Below are 23,820 nucleotides of genomic sequence, written 5' to 3' on the forward strand. Positions count from 1 at the left end.
GTATTGATAATTTTTTCGATTATTGGAATTTACCATATTCCGATATCAGTACGCAGCGGTAATGGAAGTCATCTCCTGGACAGCCGTGAATACAGACTGGGACCTTAGTCACATTTTGTAACAAATAATTAAATATATATTTACTTTCAGATCATGTTTTTATTACAGTATACACTTCTATTTGGATCATCATTCTATTAATGTGGTCCAATATTTAGTAAAAATAATATTTAAATACATTAATATAAATAAATGGGTGTGTGCGTGTGTAAAAAAAACGCACTAAAAGGGTATTGGAGGCATATAGTAAATTAAGATTATAGCTAAATAAATGTTACCATGATTTGTTGCAAATGGAACAAGTGAGGCAATGCGAGTCCAATGTTATTTGTGAGTGAGGGCAGACCGGATGCCAATAAGTGCGGCAGCTCTTGATGGTGATCTTAGATGTCACTTGGATTCAATTTTCTATAGGAAAGAGCGCAAGAGATGCTTCTATGGCGTAATAGAGTTATTTATTAAGTGAAAGTTAAAAGATGATTAAGAAATGCGCACTTACAATTGCAGTGGCTGTTCGCATGAACACAGTAATCTTTATGTCTCTACAGATCCTGAGACACTGTCTGAATTGTATATGAATATTGCTGTGATGCTCTACTGTATATTGACGACTGGATAGGAGATTTTTGCATTTATCTTGTTGAGTGATTTTTTGTATTTGAGTGCTGTGGGTTATGTTTTATACTGAACTAACTACACAGCTGTTATGAAAGCCTCAGCAGTCTTTCAAATACCTTGTATGTAAGAATGCAACATGTGGGAACAGGAACTTGAGCAGAACGCCAGTGTGAGTTAGAAGAACTAAGAATGTCTTAGACGTGCCTTAACAATGCAAGAGAATGTGATTAGCATCCTGACATTGAAAAGTGATGACCCGACTTAAATTAAAAGATTACTGTAAACTGTAATAATATATTTGAAAAAATTGGGGCACCTCAGAACCAAAAAACGTTAAAAGCATTATTTACTGTAATGGAACAATAATTTATGACCCTGAAATAAAAGACACTGGTAACGACCCTGGATAAAAAAAAAAAAAAAAATCTTATTGCCACTTAAAAATAAAGAAGTATTGGCATCTGCAATTATTAAATTATTCAGCAACACATGCCATTGCAGCTTTAAGAAGAAAAAATTTTTTTTTAAAAAAAATCATGCGGGGTAATATAATTGTGAAAAATTAAGCGCAATTGAGTGCAACCAAATGAATAATAATAAATTCAAGTGCAATAGTGATAAGTGAACAAAGCACTCACACAGATAACGACGGATGGATATCTTTGCAGAACGCCTGCTCATGTAAAAAAAAATGTAAGGACAGAACATAGCGTAATAAAATTTTAATGAACACAACAAAAAGTATGGAAGAGAAAGTGTACACTCACACATTCTCCCAATCCTTTAAAGTTGAGTGCTGTAAGAGCACACTCATACCACTTTGGATCACAAGAATCCTCCAAGACTGCCCTTTATAGATGGAAACTCCACGCTGACAGGTTTGTTCTTATGGTCCGAATCCCACGGTCCTCATAGCTATTGGCATCAGCGTCTCACTTCCGTATCTGCGCGTGCTGTAGTACGTGGCTTGCTGGAGTAAAGGTACTCCGTCGTTGGCTACGGGATCCTCAGAGGGTCAAAAGACCCTACGCGTTTCACCGTCTTGTTTCGGCTTCCCCTGAGGGGAGATTTTTCTGGGGGACACGGGCGGTTGCAGAGGCCCTGCGCTCTTCCCCCAGGCATTTAATTAAATGCCGGGGAATCGTGTGAGGTCCCTCCAACGCTATACTTACCGGGATACAGGCGGCTTTGTGACGTCTTCAAATGATGCCGCAGGCCACGTGACGTAACATGAACCCGCAGCGTCATTTGACACGGATACAAGGTAGGGGTGGGGGGGGCGCGAGAGCCAGGGAAGGGAAGACAGAGCAGCTTCAAAAGTTTGCGCTCCCCTGCTTTAGAGTGTCTCTAATTTTATTAATGGAGTTGACCACACCCAAGTCACATGGTGCGGTAGGAAACAGGGACTACAGGTGTCTGGATCTCGCAGCATGGATCAGCTGGCAGGATTTAGGCTAGTCCTCAGTAAATGCTGCAGCACCATCTATAGTGTGCGCTGCACGAACAAGAACCGCCCCTCAAATGGGGCTGGGCCCACTATGTACCTTGGCGCGCATTTGGCAGCCGCGCTCTACGACGAGTTTTTGCAAAGACAACAAAATTGTATTTACAACTTGCTACGGAGGACTGTCCATGCCCCCCCGGTGGTTCAGCCAATGAGGGTGAACCAGCTGCGTGAGGTCATGGCCACGCCCCTGCAAAACCCCCGCCATGCCCCTTCCGTCGCAATCTCCTGCAGCTCACCACAGACCACAGATCGCGGTTTCCGCACGTGCACGCACCGCCACATATATATTTGTAAGAAAAAGTCAAAAAAGAAGCGCCAGCTCCATGGCATAATATTGTATGTACAAAGATGATTTTATTTAAAAGGATAGAGTGGCCACCAGGACATGCACTCACTTCAATGTATAAAAAAAGCATTCATGGGAGACAATCTGTAAGCCGTGAGAAACTGCAAGAGGATTTAGAGCCAGACAGTATGGTAAAGATGTATACAGGTGGTGAATAGCAGATGCTTATCTGTGGCTGGATAGAAGTAATCAGAGCATCTCCTCTAGATCAACAAGGGAGATGATGGTATCCACGGATGGCTGGTGCACCGTCTAGTGCTGCAGGGAGTGTACAAATGTGAGCTGTTACACTCCGTGTGTAAAGCACAGGAACACGATCACAGCAGCCCGTCATCAGAGCGCCATGCTCCGCTCCACTCAACTTAGCCCAAAAGTGTCATCTGCTCAACCTCCTCATTTACAGTATAAACTGGCAAACCTCTAGACAGCTCTCAACCGGCGTGATGACGTCTGTGCGTCACGTATATATATGTGCGTGTGTGTGTGTGTGTGTATAATCATGCATACACACACACACACACACACACACACACACACACACGATGGTATATACATCTACAATTACACCTTTCTTCTTCCTTTTAGGAATATTAGCTACACTAAATTTATATTCACCATCACACTTTAAATATATATATATTCACAATATAAAAGCGCCAACATCTTTTTAATTTTGATATATATGACCTATCCAATCTGTGCTACCTGTTTATCAGGGTTAGCAGTGGAGTCTAATCGAGCTGGTATTTACAGCTTCATATATACAGGCATACCCCGCTTTAAGTACACTCACTTTAAGTACACTCGCGAGTAAGTACACATCGCCCAATAGGCAAACGGCAGCTCACGCATGCGCCTGTCACCACGTCCTGAACGGCAATACCGGCTCCCTACCTGTACCGAAGCTGTGCGCAAGCAGGGAGACTATAGAGCCTGTTACAAATGCATTATTTACATCAGTTATGCACGTATATAACGATTGCAGTACAGTACATGCATCGATAAGTGGGAAAAGGTAGAGCTTCACTTTAAGTACATTTTCGCTTTACATACATGCTCCGGTCCCATTGCATACGTTAATGCGGGGTATGCCTGTACAGTACTTGGCTTACCAGATAATAGGCACTTCACTTCCCTAGAACCTTAGTAATACACAGTTCTGAGGGCGATTGTCCTTTGTTTGCCAAATCCTATTAAGGCGGCTACAACACACCTTTCCTCTGCTCCTAGTACTATATGTGGCACACAGGGAATTGCAGACAGTTGGCTATAGTGTATTCACACAGATTTGCCAGCCAGTCTGCATACCCTAGCCACACCAGGTAGTATTCGGTGCTGACATTCATTATTCCTTTCCTGTTTTTAACATCATTATTTTTTTCTTGTGTATCACCGCGCACACTCACGCACACTCACACAGGTCAGTTTTAAAGGCCGCACTAAAATCTAGATGACCTACATCTAATGCTCCATCCCCTTATAGACACCCAGTCAAAAAACAAAAAAATCACTAATTTGTTTAACATGATCTACCCCCAGTAAACACATGCGGCCTGCGATTTTATAAGTTGCTTGATTTTAGATATTGAACAATTCTATCTTTCAAATGTGTTCCCATTAATTTCCCCACTACGGATGTCAGGCTTGCTGGCCTGTAGTTACCTGCCTCTTCTACTTATGTAAAATGGGACTACGCTTGCGCATCAGTCATCTCGGAATACACCTGTTAATAGGGACTGGTTAAATAGTTCTGGCAGCTCTCTCCAAATCGGTCAGATTGTCTTTGGATGTATCCCGTCAGGCTCCACCGACGTGTCCACTCTCGTTTTAAAGTTCCATTCAAACCTTCTCCACTGTAAATGTACATGTGTCCTCATCCAATATTAAAAATCGGTTTAACGGCCTAACAATAAATAGCATATTTTTTTCATTGTATGCAACATTTACTAAGGATACTTGGACTCATAAAGGTGTTTGAATTCACTGTCATAGCCAATTACCGTTCTGCCCTACAATTAATTATTTATTAGAAGCTGATCAGCTTAGATAGCCGAATCGTTTAAAATAAAAATGGCGCTCATTTTTTATTTTTAATCACCTTCAGGTTGACACTTGGCGTTATTACCTTGCTAGCTGGGAGAGCGCAACAAATACCTCTGTCCAATTTGATGTGAAACAGTCTTCTCCTGGTTTAAAGAGCTGGAAGCCCCATTCCATTAACTAAGGGACAAGAAACCAATTCCAGTGGTCAAGGGCCACCAACAGGTCAGGTTTTTAGGATATCCCTGCTTCAGCACAAGTGGCCAAATCAATAGCTCAGTCAAAGACTGAGCCAACTGTGCTGAAGCAGGGAAATCCTTAAAACCTGACCTGTTGGTAGCCCTTGAAAACTGGAGTTGGCCACTCCTGGACTAGGGTTTTAAGCTTCCCTGAGAAGGAGAAAACAACTTCACAGCTTATTGAGTAAAAGTCAAAAAAAGGGAGAGAAAGAATAGTCCAATGAAATTATTTAGTGTAATAATTGTGTGAATAACAACATCTCAATTTTGTGTTCATCAGTATATAGTATATTATACGTATGTGATTTAAATTGCATCTGAGGTGTTCTATGAAGGAGCAACAAGTGTATCTTGACTATATCTAATTGTGATATTCACTGAGCAAGCAATCCTAGCTTCTATATCTGCACGTGGGAATGTATTATTTAAATGTAAGGAATGCCAGTATTTACATTTTTTGTTTCTCTTATTGTTGTCGGATATCAATCTATACTATAATTCTAAGTTGGATTCTGTTTGTTTGTTTGTCAGAAGCATTGAAATCTCAGAAACGGCACCACGTAGCACAACGAAACTGTCACTGGACATTCTGCTGCGGATTTGTAGGTCAACGCAACTATTTTGAGCTTCCAATTTGACTCACCTCCCAAATTATGGACATTCTAAGTTTCACTCTGCTGTCCAGCAATAATGTTCGAGCTGGAGCAGGGGGCGTGGCTACTAAGGGAGGGGGCGTGTCCTTGCCTGGATCAGAGCTGTGTGTGTCTCTGTGAGATGTGTGGGGGAGATGTGCCAGCAGGGGGGGGGGGGGGGGTGGCAATGTGCCAGCAAGGGGGGGGGGGGAAATGTGCCAGCAAGGGGGGGGGGGGGAAATGTGCCAGCAAGGGGGGGGAGAAATGTGCCAGAGGGGGAAAATGTGCCAGCAAGGGCGGGGGGGGAGAAATGTGCCAGCAAGGCAGGGGGGGGGGGGAGAAGGGAAATATGCCAGTAAGGGGGGGGGGGGGGAAATGTGCCAGCAGGGGGGGGGGGGAGAAATGTGCCAGCAAGGCGGGGGGGGGGGGGGAGGGAGAAATGTGCCAGCAAGGCAGGGGGGGGGGAGGGAAATGTGCCAGCAAGGGGGGGGGGGAAGGGAAATGTGCCAGCAAGTGGGGGGGGGAAGGGAAATGTGCGAGCGGGGGGGGAAGAGGGGGGGAAATGTGCCAGCAAGGGGGGAAATGTGCCAGCAGGGGGGGGGGGAATGTGCCAGCAGGAGGGGGGGGACATGTTCCGGCAGCGGGGAGAGACACACACATACAAATCTCACCCCGCACTACATCCAGCAGCAAGGGGGGGGGGGGGAGGGGAACATGTATTCAATATTAAATTTCCCTGGGTACAAAGGCTAGTATATCTATATATACACACACACACACACACACACACACACACACACACACACACACAGTAAAAGCAGTGTGGAAAACAATGGTTAAAAAAAAAAAAAAGCTAACCGTAAACGGTCTAAAAATAACATGACAACAAGAAAAAGGCCAAGGACTGTAATTTACAGTAAGTTTGCATGTATAAAGTATACATGAGAAAAATAGGACATTGAACAGCATGTGTTCATCAGCAGCAAAGCTCAGCATATTTATATCACTTATCATTATAAATATTCTAAAACTCCATTACATTGCACACAAATTATACAAATATATGCAGTTCTACATTTTGTGCACAGACATCTCTCCTAGACTAAATTTGTAAAGCTTCCAGTGACTGAGCTCCTGATTAGAACCAACGCTAACACCACCCTAACCCCTGTCACTAGTTTTAAATACCTGGGCTTATGGTTTGACTCCCACTTAACATTCGGGATGCACATTGATACCCTGTCAACCAAGACCTATGCCAAACTAGGGGTACTTTACAGGAACAAATCCTCCCTAAGTCTCCTGGTCAGAAAGCGTATCACACATCAGATGCTAATGCCAATTATTGACTATGGAGACATAGTATATGGCTCGGCACCTCAAACCCACCTTAGCAAACTTGATACCCTCTACAATTCAATTTGTCGTTTTGTTCTCCAATGCAACTACAACACACATCACTGCGAAATGCTCAAAGAACTAGATTGGTCATCACTAGAGTCTAGGTGCAAAGTTCACCTTTCCTGTCTTGCCTTTAAATTCTTCATGGGCAAGCTACCCAGCTATCTGAACAAGCACCTCACCCCTACCACTTGCAGCACTTATCATCTGAGATCAGACTCCAAAAGACTGTTCATGGTACCAAGGCTCAACAAAGTATCCGGCCGTTCCTCCTTCTCTTACCGTGCACCCCAAAACTGGAACAACCTACCAGAGACTCTCACATCCACCACCAGTTTAAGTTCTTTCAAATCTAAGGCTGTCTCACATTTTAATCTGGTCTGTAACTGTTTCATACGCCCATAATATCTATTTTCTTTAACTGTGCACGCAATGTCTTGTATATAATGTATACCCTGTTCATTTATGTAACTGTATTTGTAACCATGTATTATTTGTTTTACTCTGTGCCCAGGACATACTTGAAAACGAGAGGTAACTCTCAATGCATTACTTCCTGGTAAAATATTTTATAAATAAATAAATAAAATAAATAGAGATGGGCAAATCTGTCAAAATCCGTTCCGTGGATTTTTCGCACTGGTTTTACCAAAATCCAATCCGCACACGGAAATCCGAAGGCGTATTGGACACTAAACAATCCGTCTGTATACAGCGGAATCCGCTATTGGATCCGGTCTGATAGAACACACACACCGCGCGCGCCTCCCCCTGCAGCGGACTCTAGATGGTATGTTTGGGCCGGTATATAATAGCACTTGGGACTCCAGCACATTAGAGTCTCGCTCTGTCTTCTCTCCTCTCAGAAATTGGTTGCGCTTGTTTTTAAAGATAGGAGAGACAAACATTTCTTTTTGACGAATTCCTGAAAGCTCGTCCAGTGCAAAAAAACGAAATTTTGAAGCGAATTTTAACTTTAGTGAAAAGTGTATGTATGTATATCTTTATATGAGCACCCATAGTGTATTCAGCGCTTTACAAAGATAATGCAATACAGGGAATTACATTATATTATAAAAAGTGCAGCAAAGTCAGACAATAGGAAAAGAAATCCCTGAGAGTTTACAATCTAAGTGGTATGTTGGGAGACTTACAGAGGTAAGGTGAGGGCGTAAGTGCAGAATCTATACTTTATATATAAAAGGTGAAGTCCAGTTAATTAGGTCAAATAATGTTTAAAACCTGGTTGGAACAAAACAAACAAACAAAAAAAAATCACATTGTTCAAGCAGCTGTGCTGATGGAATTGTGCAAATACATCACACTGATAAACCAAGATCTTCTTCTCACAAATTCAACAATGGAGATGTTAGCCCCTTTCATTTGAATGGGGATGATCTGTTCTCCAGTACTGGGAAGTGGCTGCACAACATATTGATTAGTGGCTGGAGTTCAGCCAATTAAGAAACCAGGCAAGTGGCAAATGTTTTCATGTATGGTAATACCCATGTTTAATATATCCTAGATATCAATAAAATAACCTTAGTAAATTATACCAAGTAATATGCTTCCTATTTTTCCTCTGTGCGCTTCCATGTTCAGTAATCTGCATGTCTGTGCTGTCCAGTTGCTACATTCCGTGATGTACAACTCTGCCTGTGAGAAGGCTTGATATGGCTTGATCAGCAGGATGGGGTATTTAAATGGGTGTGATTTAAAATGTAAGACTCGGTGTCTTTAGCAGTGATGTATCAGAAGAAGAAGTATTTGTGCTGCTAGATCATTTCCTAACCTGGCATATACAACCCCTGACCTTACACCTGCTGTATAGACTAAAGTCTCTGAACGTCTCCCCGCTATATCATCCTGGATGGCCCACCGCGGGACTCAAACTTAGCATGTCAAAGAGGGAGCTCCTCATACTTCCTCCAAAAGTATGGCCCTACAGCCCCCTTCTACATTACTGTTGGCAGTAATATTATACACCCAGTATCACAAGCACGCTGCCTAGGTGTCAAATTTGACTCCTCCCTCATATCCTCCTCTAACATTACAGTAGCCAAAACCAGTTGTTTTTCCCTCCATAACATTGCAGAGGTACGCCCTTTCCTCTGTCACTCTACTGCTAAAACTTTAACACAGGCCCTTATTCTCTCCCATTTCGACAACTGTAACATTTTACAGTCCGGCATTCCTGCCCTCATCTGTTTCCCCTAAAATCTATCCTAAACACTCCTGCTACTAGAATCACTTTACTCGCTCTTAAATCTGGATCAGCATCTCTCCTGCTGAAATCTCTCTCCTGGCTTACTATTAAATTTTGTATCCCTTACAAAATTCTCTTCTCTTTTAAGGCTATATACTCTTCTGCTCCTCCTTACATCTCAGCTCTAATGTCTCGCTATATACCCGCCTGACTCTTGCGTTCTGCTCAAGAATGTCTTCTGTCTACTCCTTTTGAATCTAATGCCCTCTCACACCTAAAACCCCTCACTCACTGTCCCACACCCCTGGAATGCCCTTCCCCTCAATATCTGACTAGCACCCTCTCTTCACCTTAAGAACTTATTTAAAAAACACCTCTCTTTAATAAAGGATATGGGTAGCTCCGTTGGCTGGTACTATACATTTCATTTGAACGGACCTTGGCCCCTTGCATTTACCAGAACCACAACCTGTCCGGCATTTAATAGCTACAGTACCGTCCCATCCTGTATTGTATCTTTCCTTGTGTTTGGTCTCTTTTATAACTTAAATGTTTTCTTCTTTTCCCTTTTTGTAACTGTGAAGCTCTTTGAGTCCCATTGTGAGAAAAGCACTATATAAAATAGTTATTATTGTTATTATTATTATAAAGCTTAACATCCTTTCGTGCATCTGGGCCTGAGAATGTTATTGGGTGTTGGTGTATCTTGAAATTGATTCTTGCTATAAAGGATTAGTTTTTGTAATGGAATTGATGCAAAACCAGAACTGAAAGCTACCAACCTTGAGCCCTCTTAAGATCTGATATACCAGAAACTGGATACGGTCTTCAGACAGCTTTTCATGCTTCATTATCTTGCCCAAGTCTGTTCCCATGAACGGCATCACAAGATAACTGCAGAGAAAGAACACAAACCTTAGTGTGGAGAACAAAGACAGCATCGCTACAATCTTGTGAAAGAAATGACAGAAAGAGAGTCAGATGGACACTTTATTGTGTTATTAAAAGGAGCAGCTCTCTGCATGGGAAGTAGGGGGTCCCCGGAGTAGAGTCATGTTAGGTTAAGATCCAGGTCCTCCTGGTTCCGGAGATACTGCTCTGTAGAATTACCACCGGTACCGTCCCCTCGAGGAAACAAAAACGGTGCTTTAAATCTCCTGCGTTAAGTGGGCCAAGACAAAGCCAAAATTTCTTATTGGCCTGCTTGACGAGAGGGACTTAAATATGCAAAATTATTGGCACTGGCTTTCCAGGTATGTTTCTGGCGAGAGATGGGATCCCAGATTCAGCACCAAGTACACCCTGCTTCTCACCCATGTAACAGATAAAGGGGGGTGAACTGCACCTCCAAGACGAGCATGTTCCAATTTAGCAATATGCACAGGAGTTGCAATAAGATGAAAGTACTTGACATGTAACTACTTTATTATTTTAACAGTTTAGATCTGCTCAATACCTCAATAAGACTTATGCCCAGTAAAAAAAAAAAAAAGCACAACAAACATTTCAGACTGTACAATACACAGTTTCTGCTGCAGGCTGAAACCGAACCAAAGAAAGAATGCAACAGCAATGGCAAAAATGCAGTGATCGAAAGCAGATTTTAGAAAATCATTAGCTGCAGCCGTCTTTCAGAGTCCCCACAAAAACATGTTTTGAAATTAATAATTCCACAAAAACACTGGGAGATTTCACAATAATAAAACTTGAATCGTCTTGTACATAAAGAGATGTATGTTTTTTCGAGCTAGTTAAGTGAATGGAGATGACACTAACTAAGCTACATTTCCTTGCATCACAATTTTCTTTTTTTTTCTTGATCTAAATTATCTCTGCAGAGTAAAAAAGTAACAGAAACACTCCAGCATGTCATTACCCAGAATCCTTGGCTGCAGTGGAAGCATTGTATGCTAGGATATAGAGGTGAAAGGAGGGTTGCAGACCTGTCTAAGACATGTGAATGTGCTCACAAGTGATATTTTTATTTGCTTTCCCCCCCCTTCAAACCAAATAACTCTGGTTTGATTTTATGACCTTATCTATGACATACAGAAATAAGTTTGTTTTCACAGCTGCATTGAATCTCAACCACCCCAGTGTACATCTGCGTTGCCCCAAAGGCGGACAGCCTTTGGCACAGCCGAAGGGCAGCCAAAGGGCGTAAGCTGTTTGCTGATGTTAAACTTCTCTATTTCAAATCTGAAACTCACCAGCCCTTTATCCCCTGTACCCAATTTTCCAACTCTACCTGTCCATGAAATGTCTGAATTTACTGCATAACCCTGTTCTTTTAATGTAACCATGTATTATCATAGCTCTGCACCCAGGACATACATGCAAACGTGAGGTAACTCTCAATGTATAACATCCTGGTAAAACATTTTCATAAATAAAAAAAATGAAGAGGCGGGCACTGCATTTGCAAAAACAATTTAATGTAGCCAAAGAAATCCAACGCTTCGGTTGCTACATGCAACCTTTATCAAGGTGAGGGCTAACTTGGATTTCTTTGGCTAAATTACATTGTTTTTGCAAGACCGCAGAGCCCATTTCTTTATGCATGTCATTATATGGGGTACTCCGGGAAGACGCCTATGAGCAGGAGCCCTGACATCTGGTGTGCCTGGGAACTCTTACTTTGTTACCTTATATATAACATCACTTAACTTACCAGTATGTGATTATTCTAAAGGAAGGCTAGGCTGTTACCCATTATATTTTTTTATTTAGTGTCTGTGTCTGTGTCTGTGTCTGTGTCTGTGTCTGTGTCTGTGTCTGTGTCTGTGTCTGTGTCTGTGTCTGTGTCTGTGTCTGTGTCTGTGTCTGTGTCTGTGTCTGTGTCTGTGTCTGTGTCCACAGGCCAAATGTATTGAACTGAGAGGGTGGTAGTGGTGGATAAGAGTGAACCCAAAGTGTTGACCAGGGGACCCAGCTTTGCCTTCCCATTGGTGGCCCTTGTATTGGATGCTAATGAAACTTCCCACCATGCTTACTTCACTGTGGCATAAAATGACATGGAAGTCAATGTTGTTATTAAAGTTGTAATCCAACCTACTGGTCACTTTGGAAAGCACAGGGCAACGGAGAATATAATGTGTCTCCTACACATGTATAGCACAAATAGTCTCCAGTGCCTTGAAGAGAAGCAAAAAAGTTTGTGTAAAAAAATAAAAAAACACTTGTTTCTGAAATGGAGAACCTTACGGAGGCCCAGCTAATATAAATAACCATTACTGTCTGGGAAGCATGCAAGGATTGCACCTCCAGGGGGTAGTTCTATGTATATACAGAAGTGTCCTTTTCAGGCTGTTTTCAGCCCAAACTCCCAATTAAAGTCTTGTGTGTGTCTAGGTGTATTAAATAAAGTCAATGATGACCGAGGAGCTTCAAAGCCACAGTCAAAGACATTAAGAGGCTTCTAAAATTCTGTTGCATTATTAGATCTCTACTGTAGGAAACATCTGGAGAATGTTGCCATAGAATGTACATTAAGTATCAAGTTAAAGTAAATACAACTAGAAACAAATGTAACTGTACATATACCTGTAATCTTCCAGATATTTTTCAAAAAGGTTACATTTTGATGGCTTAAAATTCTGATTTAGTCCAAAAGCAGTAGATAAATCATATATAATTTTTTTAAATATAAAATTAAAACTTACAAGTCAGTGAATTTCTCCAAGGTCGTGTCCGGTGTAAATACATCTAGTAGTCCAATTACCTATAATGAAGACAACGTTTATATACTGGTGAACAAAAATACGCACCATTTGTAATACATGATTACAAAATGCCAACAACGCTCTGTAACCATATTTTAACGCGCGAGAGATGCCTTTTGGATTAAATAAACATATACAGGGCCGGAGGTTCGGTAGCACCAGAATGCCACCAGATCTCCGGCATGTCTGGTCGGATAATAGAAATGGAAGTTGATCGGGCTTCAGCACCAATTTAATCAGGCCCACCGATCAACCCCATGAAAACTAGCAAGTGCCTAAGGAAGTGCCTGGTTCGTTAAAAGGTCACTTTAAAGGCTAATATCAATCTGCGCAGGAATTATAACATTTGTTTCAAGCCACAAATAAATCTTTGTAAAATGTGATTTTCCCATGCACGGCCAATGTTCAAATCCCTTTCCAGTCAGCAGTTCTTTGCAGTCTATGGGGAATCCTATTGTTTTTAATATGCTGTAGAACTCAAGAGAGATCCCTATATATATTAAACATTTCTGGGAAAGAGTAACTAATTGCCTCTAATTGGTTATTTCCTATCAGCCGAGTGCTAATTAAACAATTTCTTAGTGGAATAGAAGGATACACAAAATAATAATAATATAGAAATGGTGCACCAATCTGTACAAATATTCAGCATTTCTTGGGTTTGTTTAGAACATTTTTTGTTGTGTACAACTACAAATAGCTGTCGTTATAATCATGACACAGACACAGGCATTTCCCAGGTAGGGCAAACCGTTCTGCTTGACCCATTTCCAATGAAGTGAATGACAATAACACGAGCAAAACTTTTTCAGCGTTAAAAAGTAACATCCTTGGGGGATTTCTGAGAGCATATAATTGGCAATGAATCGGGCACAGTAAAAGTATGAGTGATACTGTTATGTCCTATGAGTCTTAGGGAGAAGAAGCGGCTCAGTGAGTTAAAACAGGAGTGCTCAACTCCAGTCCTCACGCCACCTCAACAGGTCAGGTTTTAAGGATCTCCCTGCTTGAGCACAGGTGGCTGAATCGGAGGCTCAGCCTCTGATTGAGCCACCTGTGCTGAAGCTGGAATATCCTAAAAACCTGACCCTTCAGGACTGGCGTTGAGCACTCCCGAGTTAAGATACTGACTGTAAACAATAACACAAAGTTTGAATCAGGGGAACGTGTAACAATTTCGATGTGCTGAGCGCCGTGTACTGTACTGTAATTGTGAAGCGCTTTGAGTCCTATTGGCAGAAAAGCATTATATGAAATATCAACATTATTATAATAATAATTTATATGTACCACAGTTCCGCAAGAGGCTTCCCCATTAATTAATGCTCATATAGAGGTCAAATATAGAGGCAAATTATTTGGTGAGCCAATGCAAGGTAATTACACTATATTTATTTTCCTTTCCTTTTTTGTGTTCACATTTTAAACAGGCGTTTGTAAATTCATTTATTTTCTCAACTCTAATAACCACGGTGCCAAGACACGTTTGATAGGGTCTCAATTTTAGGCTTGAAAAGTTTATTTGTGGGAGAAAATTTTGGCAGCCATTTTGTCAGAGGCGCCAAAACATCTCATCTAAAAGAAATTACTGTAGACTTTATAGTAGGTTACGTGAACAAAATAACATATATGAAGTTAAAAGGCATAGAATGAAAGGAGATACTGACCCCCGTAGGTGCGGTCAGTGCTCCATGGTTATTACATCTCCCGCGTCACGCAGGCCATTAGGAAGTCGCGACAGATGATGTCGCAGCTTCCTATTGGAAGCCGTGCCAAGGGAGATTTAAACCAGCGTATTGTTTACCCAGCCGGGAATGCCACCGGCAGCACGTTCAGAGGCAAGTATCTCCTTAAGCCAAAAGTCCCAGAAACTGAAATTAACGTGATTCCGTTCTAGGGACCCCCTGCTTCATGCCGAGTAAGGGGGTGGGGTGGGGGGGACCCTACGCAGAACTACGCCTTTAATATCTAACCAAGTAAGAGGGAACAGAGTTGTAAAGTTTCAAATTATTTAGAATAATAATAATAATATTATTGTTATTACTAAATAAATCTGTTAAAAAATAGTTGCCTAAAATTATCTAATTTTATCCAAAAGCAATTGCCTCGGGGATCTCATGATAAAACCACTACTGCAAACTCCAGTGCATTACCATGAGGGGGCTGCCATCTTTAAACATAAAAATCGGTGATCCCCGCTGCTGCCATGCATAAGTAGTAAGTGTGAGTAAGCGCGCTCTGTGAATCTACATGAGGGTGGCAAAAGCCCATTCTTGGTGCTGTAACACTCAGGTTAGTTAGATGTTAAGGCCTCTCTCTGAAGTTCTATTGAACGTAACTTTAAAGGTTAATGCAGCTGGATGGCCAGAAAATATTCAGTCATTTTAAAACAAAAAGGTGGAGAACTGTTGTGAGAATGTTGTCACTGTCGCAACAGCAGAACTTGCTTTTCCTTATGAAACAGAATAAAAACCGACAGCAAATAAGGACCAGTCTGCCCGAGTAGTCTGTCCGTAAACCACATGTAAAAACGTAGGCACAGAGAGATAAAGGGACTTTAACAAAGTCACGAGGACCTGGCACTGTGCAAGTGGGTTATCCAACTGCACAGACTGCGCCTTATTACTAGGCTGGGATAATCCCACCTCCCTTTAATCATTTAAATCAACAACACAACTTTTGCAATTTTTTCATTACATGCGGAGGGGGACATCTTTGTTCATAGGACTTCACACACACTATGTACTGTGTGTCGGTATGTGGAAATTGTACTTGTATCCAGAGCAATAAAACATATTGGGGTGTGCAAGCAGTATTATCAAGCGGAAATTACGACTGCATTATTCATTTCAACAGAAAGGGGACGGGTGGGTCTCCTACAGCGGACTGGTTCTATTTTCACCTCATGTGTCCCCCTAGTCCCAGATATATTTAAATAGCATGGTTGAGTCCCAGGGTACCCCCTGGATTCCATTGTGTAGGGAGAAAAAACAGATTGGTATGGGGGGGAATTGCCACTTTACCTATAGTCCTGAAACCCTACAAAATGTACGCAATGCAGCTCTCTCTCATGCCGATCATTTTTTTCCTCACTACCCAATGCAGACTTTGCTTAGCCGTTAATGGACTGATTCCACGTGGGACTGCCCCTACAAAAAGCTCAGACCGTAGGCCCAGCACTGCCACGGCCCCTATTTATTTGCTTACGTTCTCATGGTGCATGTGCTTCAGAAGCCGCAGCTCTCTGTAAGCCCGTTTTGCAAACAGCTCAGACTGAAAAGGACGGTACAGCTTCTTGATGGCTACTTTTGTTCCATTTCTGCCGTCGATGGCGGAGCTGCAAAACACACACAAATACACGTCATTACAAGTGAAATGAGATTGGCACACTGCACGCCTCAGTTTAAATAACAATAAAAACGAGAAGGACAAATCCCCCAACTGTAGAGTTTCTTGTTGTTGATATTAGGAAGTTAAAAAGGCACGGATGTGATGGGCAGGTCTGTATGGGAAACAAATCAGTACGGATATGTAAATAATGATGTTATAATAAGTCAGTCCATCCATGGCTATTACAGCATTATTTTATTTATTAAGTGTCACATACGTACACAGCATTTTACAAAAACAGGATATTGACAGAAAATATTGGACACATGAATGCAAAATGAGAAGTGCAACAAATACAACGAAGAGCTTACACACACACAAAAAAAGTGTGTATTAAAGATGTACAGGCATACCCCGCATTAACGTACGCAATGGGAACGGAGCACGTATGTAAAGCGAAAATGTACTTAAAGTGAAGCACTACCTTTTTTCCACTTATCGATGCATGTACTGTACTGCAATCGTCATATACATGCATAACTGATGTAAATAACGCATGTGTAACAGGCTCTATAGTCTCCCCGCTTGCGCACAGCTTCGGTACAGGTAGGGAGCCGGTATTGCTGTTCAGGACGTGCTGACAGGCGCATGCGTGAGCTGCCGTTTGCCTATTGGGCAATATGTCCTTACTCACGAGTGTACTTAAAGTGATTGTCCTTAAACCGGGGTATGCCTGTATGTCTTTATTTATATAGTGCCATTAATGTACATAGCGCCTCACAGCAGTAATACATGTGACATAATATAAATAGCAAATTATACAAACAACCCATGATGGGAATAAGTGCTTCAGACATAAAAGTGACATTTAGGAAAAGGAGTCCCTGCCCCGAAGAGCTTACAATCTAATTGTTAGGTAGGAGGATAGTACAGAGACAGTAGGAGGGTGTTCTAGTAAGTGCGTCTGCAAGGGGCCAAGGTTTATGTACGAGGTGTATAGTATCAGCCACATAGCTACTCATATGCTTCGTTAAGGAATTTAAGTGTCTTCAGGATGAACACAATACCTACAGCTACAAAACTATAAAGGAAGTTAAAAAATTGTTTGGTCTGATCTAAAATATATCAAATTTGACAGCAGGTAAGAAGCACTGGGCCCACATAGTCTACTTCTAGTCCCATCTGTTGTAAAACCGCAGATTGCTGTCACGTACGGACACAGACCACTACCCGTCATCCCTGATACATTTTATAGAATGGTATACAACAAGGGTGGGCAACTCCAGTCCTCAAGGGCCACCAACAGGTCAGGTTTCCAGGATATCCCTGCTTCAGCACAGGTGGATAAAGCAGTAGCCCAGTCAAAAAGACTGCAGCACCTGTGCTGAAGCAGGGATATCCTGAAAATCTGACCTGTTGATGGCCCTTGAGGGCTGGAGTTTCCCACCCCTGGTGTACAACTACACCATTAAGAGTCTGCAGATATAACTGCACAAGACAGCCGTCTTCGCAGAAGGGAATGGGATTTCTCCTGTCCAAATCAGGAAGGGTAACATTCAGAAGTAGGAGCACTCACATCGCAAGCTGAACGGCCTGAGGAGCACGGTTATACCCCGGCCGTAGGGGTAATCACTGCAAGCTGAATCCTGTCAGGGAAAGAACCGGCACGCCACAGCTCTCTTCAATGTCAGAAACGTAAAGACCTGTGGAGTGCTGGTTCTTTCCTGGACAGGATTCAGCTTGCTAATCGGGAAGGGTAACATGGCTTTAGGGGGGTGCCAAATGGGTGTCCCGAGTACTACAAAAAAATTACTCGCAAGTAGAAATACTGAATAATAATATCCCATTAATTTGTACAGATAAAAGGTTTGATTCAGTCCCCAATGGCAGGGAGTGGGATTCTTTATTTCATATACTGTACCCCAAGAGTCTTCTTCATGGTTGCTTCGTGAGAGGGTGCTGAGAAGGACCGTCTCACTTTATGCATTTCATTTTCCGAAGCAAAATCATTCATGTGCCAGAGTGATTATTCTTGAACATGTATTTAGCTTGGGCAGCTTTCACTGGTAAAAACTGGCACAGATGCAGACACCGTACTTGTTTTTAGCAAGTTGTAAAAATGTCATACAAGGTTATGTTGGCAAGAACACGCACCAGGAAGAGGGATGGCATTATTAAGGCGTTATTCCTGGGTACTGTAACGTGTGTGTTCGATTTCCGCAGCTGCCACCTGCAGTCTGTGTGATCTCCCTCAGCCGTTATTCTGTCCCAGATGTTGCTACATAAATACTACAAGTATAATTGTAAAGGAAAGATGCTACGTATACAAGATCTGTTTTATACTGTAGCTATTCAAATACTGTGAAACATGAATATATACGCTTCCATTAAATACTTATTACTTCTAATTACTAGTTAAGAAATGGATACAGCAGATTACAGTATTCACTGATGAGACATTTTCAGGGCTCATCTGCAAGGTTTTTTTTTGTCCAAGGTGTGTGCTTGTACACACACACACACACACACACACACACACACACACACACACACACACACTTTGAAAAAATAAAAATAAATCCCAGATGAAATCTATACAGTGTTTACTTTGGTTTAAGAAGTATAATTGTGCACTGTTACAATAAAATCAATTTTACATTGAAAAACAAAACAAAAAACAAAGAAGTGAAACTGAGTGTTTGTGTTAGGTCTTTCTATCTGTAGAAGCAAATACGATGACCAATGGGGAACTTGTAAAGGACCGTTTCTAACACCCAAAAGGTGAGGTTAGGACACGATCGCACGCAATTAAAGGGGCAGTTCATGCTAGAACCAAAAGGGACTAATGGTAGTAGAATGTTTAGGGGGAGATTTACTAGCCTCTGGTGTGGGTGGACGCACTGTGCTCGCACACCAACAGCCACGGAGGGGGAGAGCAGTGCGTCAACCCACACCAAAGGCTAGGAAAATTCCCCCTTAATACGTTAAGTATGATTGATTCCTTTTTTTATTTCAGTCAAATATATGTATTTTTAAATTATGTTTTAAACTTTTAAAAGGTCTCCACAGTAACCAAATGTGTGAGTGTTTTTATGATCTTTACCCAAGCTCTTTTGTAAACTCTTGTATACACAAGAAATGCGTTAATCCACACTTATTATTTTGTTGCTTTGTGTAAAGTAATCATGCTGCCACTAGCAGCAAAACTGATAAAAAGGGAAAAAACAGCGAGTACCAGATTAGGGGAAGAATGACAACTGCAAGTGGCAAGCAGCATCCCCCCTTTCAAGTGGCCCATTTTAAAGCGGAAATCCATGCACTTTAAAAAAAAAAAATAATAATAATAATAATAATAATAATAATAATAATAATAATAATAAATATATATATATGTAACCCTGGTCTCCAGCAGCCCCTTGAGACCCCCCTCCCCTGGAGCAGCTCGAGCGCGGGTGCCGAACGACCCGATGGCTGCTTCCAAGGGTGGGAGCTGGAGCAGGGAGCAGCGCGGCTTCTCCTACCTGCGGCCGGTTGCCGGGGACGCGATCGGGCCGTTGCTAAGGCCGCGATCGCATCTCTAAAGTCCCGGCGGCCGCAAAGCAGGGCGCCGCCATTGCGGAGAGACTCGCGCATGCGCAGTGATCGCGCGAGGGCAGGAAGAGCCCCAGAGACAGGGCAGAGTCGCGCGAGAGTAGAGAAGGAGCAGGAAACAGTGAGGCGGCCATTAGTAGTTCGCGCAGGCGCAGGGAAGGCGCGCACGCGGCCCCAATGTATTTGCAGCCTCCACGGGACTACAACTCCCATGAGGCTTAGGGGCAAGCACATCAGGTGCCTCCGTGTGGCCAATAAGGGCCAAGGATCTCCAGAGGGAGCAATAAGATACATTTCGCGCGCTGAGAACGGCAGTTGGAGCTGGGGAGCTGTGAGGGAAGGAAAGGTGCAGAGAGCATGTGCAGCTCCTGCATCGAGTAAGGTCCCCCACATCCCAAGTAAGGCCCCAACTCCCCACCAGGTTAGTGGGTAAGTGCTGAGGGACGGCCCAGATAGGGACGCTGCCCTTAGTGCGTGTGTGTGTGCTGTCTTGTCAGGATCACGGCTGGCAGGGCTGTGAGGCCTGACAAGAAGGCATAGTGCTAGTGTGCAGCAAGTTGCTGTACGCGTTACGAAGTTTGTAGTGCGTAGCTGCTAGTGTTAGTGTTAGGGTTCAGTGAGTGTCAGGACTGGGATGAGTTAGGGGAGTGGGGCAGGTTATTACCCCGCAGGCCCTAGGAGTTTTCCCCAAGCCACCCCAGGTTGCGGTTCATCAGGGACAGGCCCTAGGTTAGGGTTCCTGTCGTTTTAGGGTTAGTTAGGGATAGACAGGGATAGCGGCGGTTGCTGTTCCCGTGATGCGGTTGGTGTTGCCGTGATTCGGTTGTGTTCCCGTGAAGCGGTGGGACCCTCGTTGGGGTTCCTGGAGAAGTACCTGGATAGGATCAGACGGATGCATCGCACGTCTGACCCTTTTAGAAGAGTGTTGCAGGCCCGAGCATCGGAGTGCTCGGAAGGTATTCAATATATAAGTGCACCAACAGGCCTAACAGATTAATTAGTGACTGCGCAGTCACCCACGTTCTCTCCTAGAGTGCGGGACATTGGGTGGGGATTCTCGGGACACTGGGTGGGATCACCTAGTGTTGGGAAGCGTCCTGCGCGACGCAGTAAGTGTCTCCTCTAGAGAGGGGCACAAGTTATGATGTTGATATTGCTGTGATCTGTTTCTTGCATGTTGAGTAAAGTCCCTAGTTAATATATATATCTGTGTGAGTATCGATTATTGTGATTGTCCTGCGAGGAAACACTCCCCCTATGGTGGGAGCCATCGCAGGTGGAGGCGCTGCATCGTTGGAAGTAAGTACCCCTAGTATAAATGCCCCAGGTTCCCCATGGCGGAAGCTCAACAGGTATAGCACCACACTAGAAGTAGTCAGATACACCTACACACCCCAATCTCACTTAGGGTGGGGGTAAGAGGGCTACATATATACATACATACATACATACACATACATACATATATATATATATAGTCATGGTATGGAGATTTGCACTCACGGTTTGGTTGAGAAGGCAGATGCTTGTCCCATATGTTGCATATAGTAGTATGGCGACCAGGGGATCCTGATAACCAAGAAAGACAGCACACCGCACAGATGATATCCAAAAAGTGTGTATTGTGAAACACAGGGCCGCCAACATTTCGATCCTCGTAACAGGACCTTCCTCAGGGCAGTGCACAACAGTTGTGCACTGCCCTGAGGTAGCTCCCGTTACGAGGATCGAAACGTTGGCGGCCCTGTGTTTCACAATACACACTTTTTGGATATCATCTGTGCGGTGTTCTGTCTTTCTTGGTTATCAGGAACCCCTGGTCACCATACTAATAAATAAATAAATAAATATATATATATATATATATATATATATAAATAAATATATATATATATATATATAAATATATATATATATATATATATATATATATATATATATATATATATATATATATATATATATATATATATATATATATATATATTTAATAATATTAATACACACACACACACACTTTACATCACCAACGTTCAGGGACCATTTAACACCTTAAGTCATAAAATCGCATACTGCACAGGGGGAGGGATAGGCTTCAGTCAGATACATCCCACGATGCACTGATTTTAAATAAAATCCTTTCTTGCTTTGCCCATTGTAACATCGCCGGAAGAAGAGATCAGCGTATCTCGAAAGCTCGCACAAATAAAATAATTTCGTTAGCCACAGAACGGCATCGTCTATTCATTTTTGATTATTAAGCTCGGCTAACACGGTACAGATACCTCTACACACACACGATTGAAGCAGGGGGATCTCCAGAGCTGAACCTCGTTAATTTCAGAACCTGGGGACCCCCTACTTCCAGAGATACTTACCTCCGTAGTAGCCACTCTGCTACCAGGGTTCATGTTGTGGCGCCGGTTCAGAGCTCCCGCGCCCTGCGGACCAATAGGAAGCTGTGACATCCTCAGGTTCGGCTTTCTATTGGCCCACGTGATGCAGGAGCTTTAATCTTTTTTTCTCCTCACCCTGTCCACATGGCAGTCATCTATCGCCGACCTGCCTCTATCTAACTCATCCCCCTTCTCTCGTTAGCTCAAGGCTCTCCTTTCTATCCCCTTCTCCTTGGGGACTTGAACTGCCATAGCGATGACCCCTTTCTCTCTTACGCTTCCCGCTTTCGTGGGAACCTCTTCCTTTTCACTTCACCAATGGGCTGCAGCTAGCACCACAAAAGATGGACCTGGTTTTCACAAAAAACGCTGATCTCTCAATTTCCCCTCTCTGACCATCACCTCATCTCAATTTGTCCTCCATAACGGCCCGCATTCTCTCCTGTCTCAGCTATTGTAACCTTCTACTGTCCGGCCTTCCTGCCTCTCATCTGTCTCCCCTACAATCTATTCTAAACGCTGCTGCTAGAATCAATTCACTCCTCTTCTAAAATCTGTCTCAGCATCTCCCTTGCTTAAAACCCTCTCCCTATTAAATCCCGTGTTACTTACAAAATTCTCCTACACTCCCCTGTCCCAACTTACATCTCAGCCCTAATTTCTCGGTATACACCTGTCCGACTTGCGTTCTACTCCTTTTGTATCTAAAGCTATCATCCACCTAAAACCTCTCTCACTCAATGGCCCACACCTCTGGAATGTTCTCCCCTCAATATCTGACTGTCACCCTCTCTCTCTACCTTAAAACATACCTATTTAATTAAGCCTTTGGGTAGCTCCGTTGTCTGATACTATATATCTCAAATGCACTTATCAGGACCCCTTGCAGATGCACTTACCAGAACACTCCTATTGTCTCTGCAAGTTCCCCTTACTTACCTCTTATTTGGTAAGCTCTTTGGAGGTAGGGATAACTTTCCCTAATGTTACTTTTATATCTGAAGCCCTTATTCCCATTAAGTTACGTGCACATGTAAGTTTTATTCCTTTTTCACAGGGGGGGGGAGGGAAACCAAAAAAAACCCCACAATTATACTCCTATTCAGATTGCCATCAATACCCCAAAATTGCCATACAGCCGAGGGCAGCCCACTCCAAGTCACAAGCGCCACCAGTGTGCTGACCCTCGTGACATCATAGGGGCGCACAAAGTTACTTTAACTTTCACGTTCTATTTTGACCTTATACTGAAGTCATAAAACATTAACACTCTAATAATGGCACCATTGTCAGTTAGAAAAACCTGCTTATAACTCAGTCTTGATCACTGCAGTCACACAAGTATATACTCTGCGATACTCATCACAGTGGTGTTTTGCAGACAGGCTTCTTGGCCTAGATTTGCAAAGCCATGAACCAAATGCAGAAAGAAAAAAGGGGTGTAACATGTCTAAGGGCTTTGACTTTAGTGGAGATCCATTTTACCCTGTGAAGAGGGAAACCGGGGCTTTGCCAACTGTCAAAGGAGAAGTGTATTTATCATGCAGCAAGACAAACCTAAGGCAGTAGAAAAGGGAACTTTAACAACTTTCAAGTCTCAATTTACATTATTGACAAAATGATCCCCGACCTAGTTCAAAAAAATTACTTTCAAAATCCGTGCACTTGTTTAATTTGTTTTACTCTGCCCGAGGGGCCTGTGATGCATTTTGGGCCTCTTTAGCAGTGAAAG

General features: G+C 42.7%; 1 protein-coding gene across 1 annotated transcript in view; it reads right to left on the minus strand.

Annotated features, from left to right (window-relative positions):
- Nucleotides 1-23,820, minus strand: part of MAPK12 (mitogen-activated protein kinase 12) — an 81,376-nt gene that overhangs the window by 53,724 nt on the left and 3,832 nt on the right. Inside the window, exons 2-4 of the mRNA XM_075599858.1 lie at nucleotides 15,979-16,108; nucleotides 12,712-12,770; nucleotides 9,832-9,943 (exon numbers count right to left, since the gene is read on the minus strand). Coding sequence (XP_075455973.1) covers nucleotides 9,832-9,943; nucleotides 12,712-12,770; nucleotides 15,979-16,108 — 301 coding nt within the window. The remainder of the gene's footprint in view (nucleotides 1-9,831; nucleotides 9,944-12,711; nucleotides 12,771-15,978; nucleotides 16,109-23,820) is intronic.

Source organism: Ascaphus truei, chromosome 5 (genome assembly GCF_040206685.1).
Source record: "Ascaphus truei isolate aAscTru1 chromosome 5, aAscTru1.hap1, whole genome shotgun sequence".
NCBI classification, from domain to species: domain Eukaryota; kingdom Metazoa; phylum Chordata; class Amphibia; order Anura; family Ascaphidae; genus Ascaphus; species Ascaphus truei.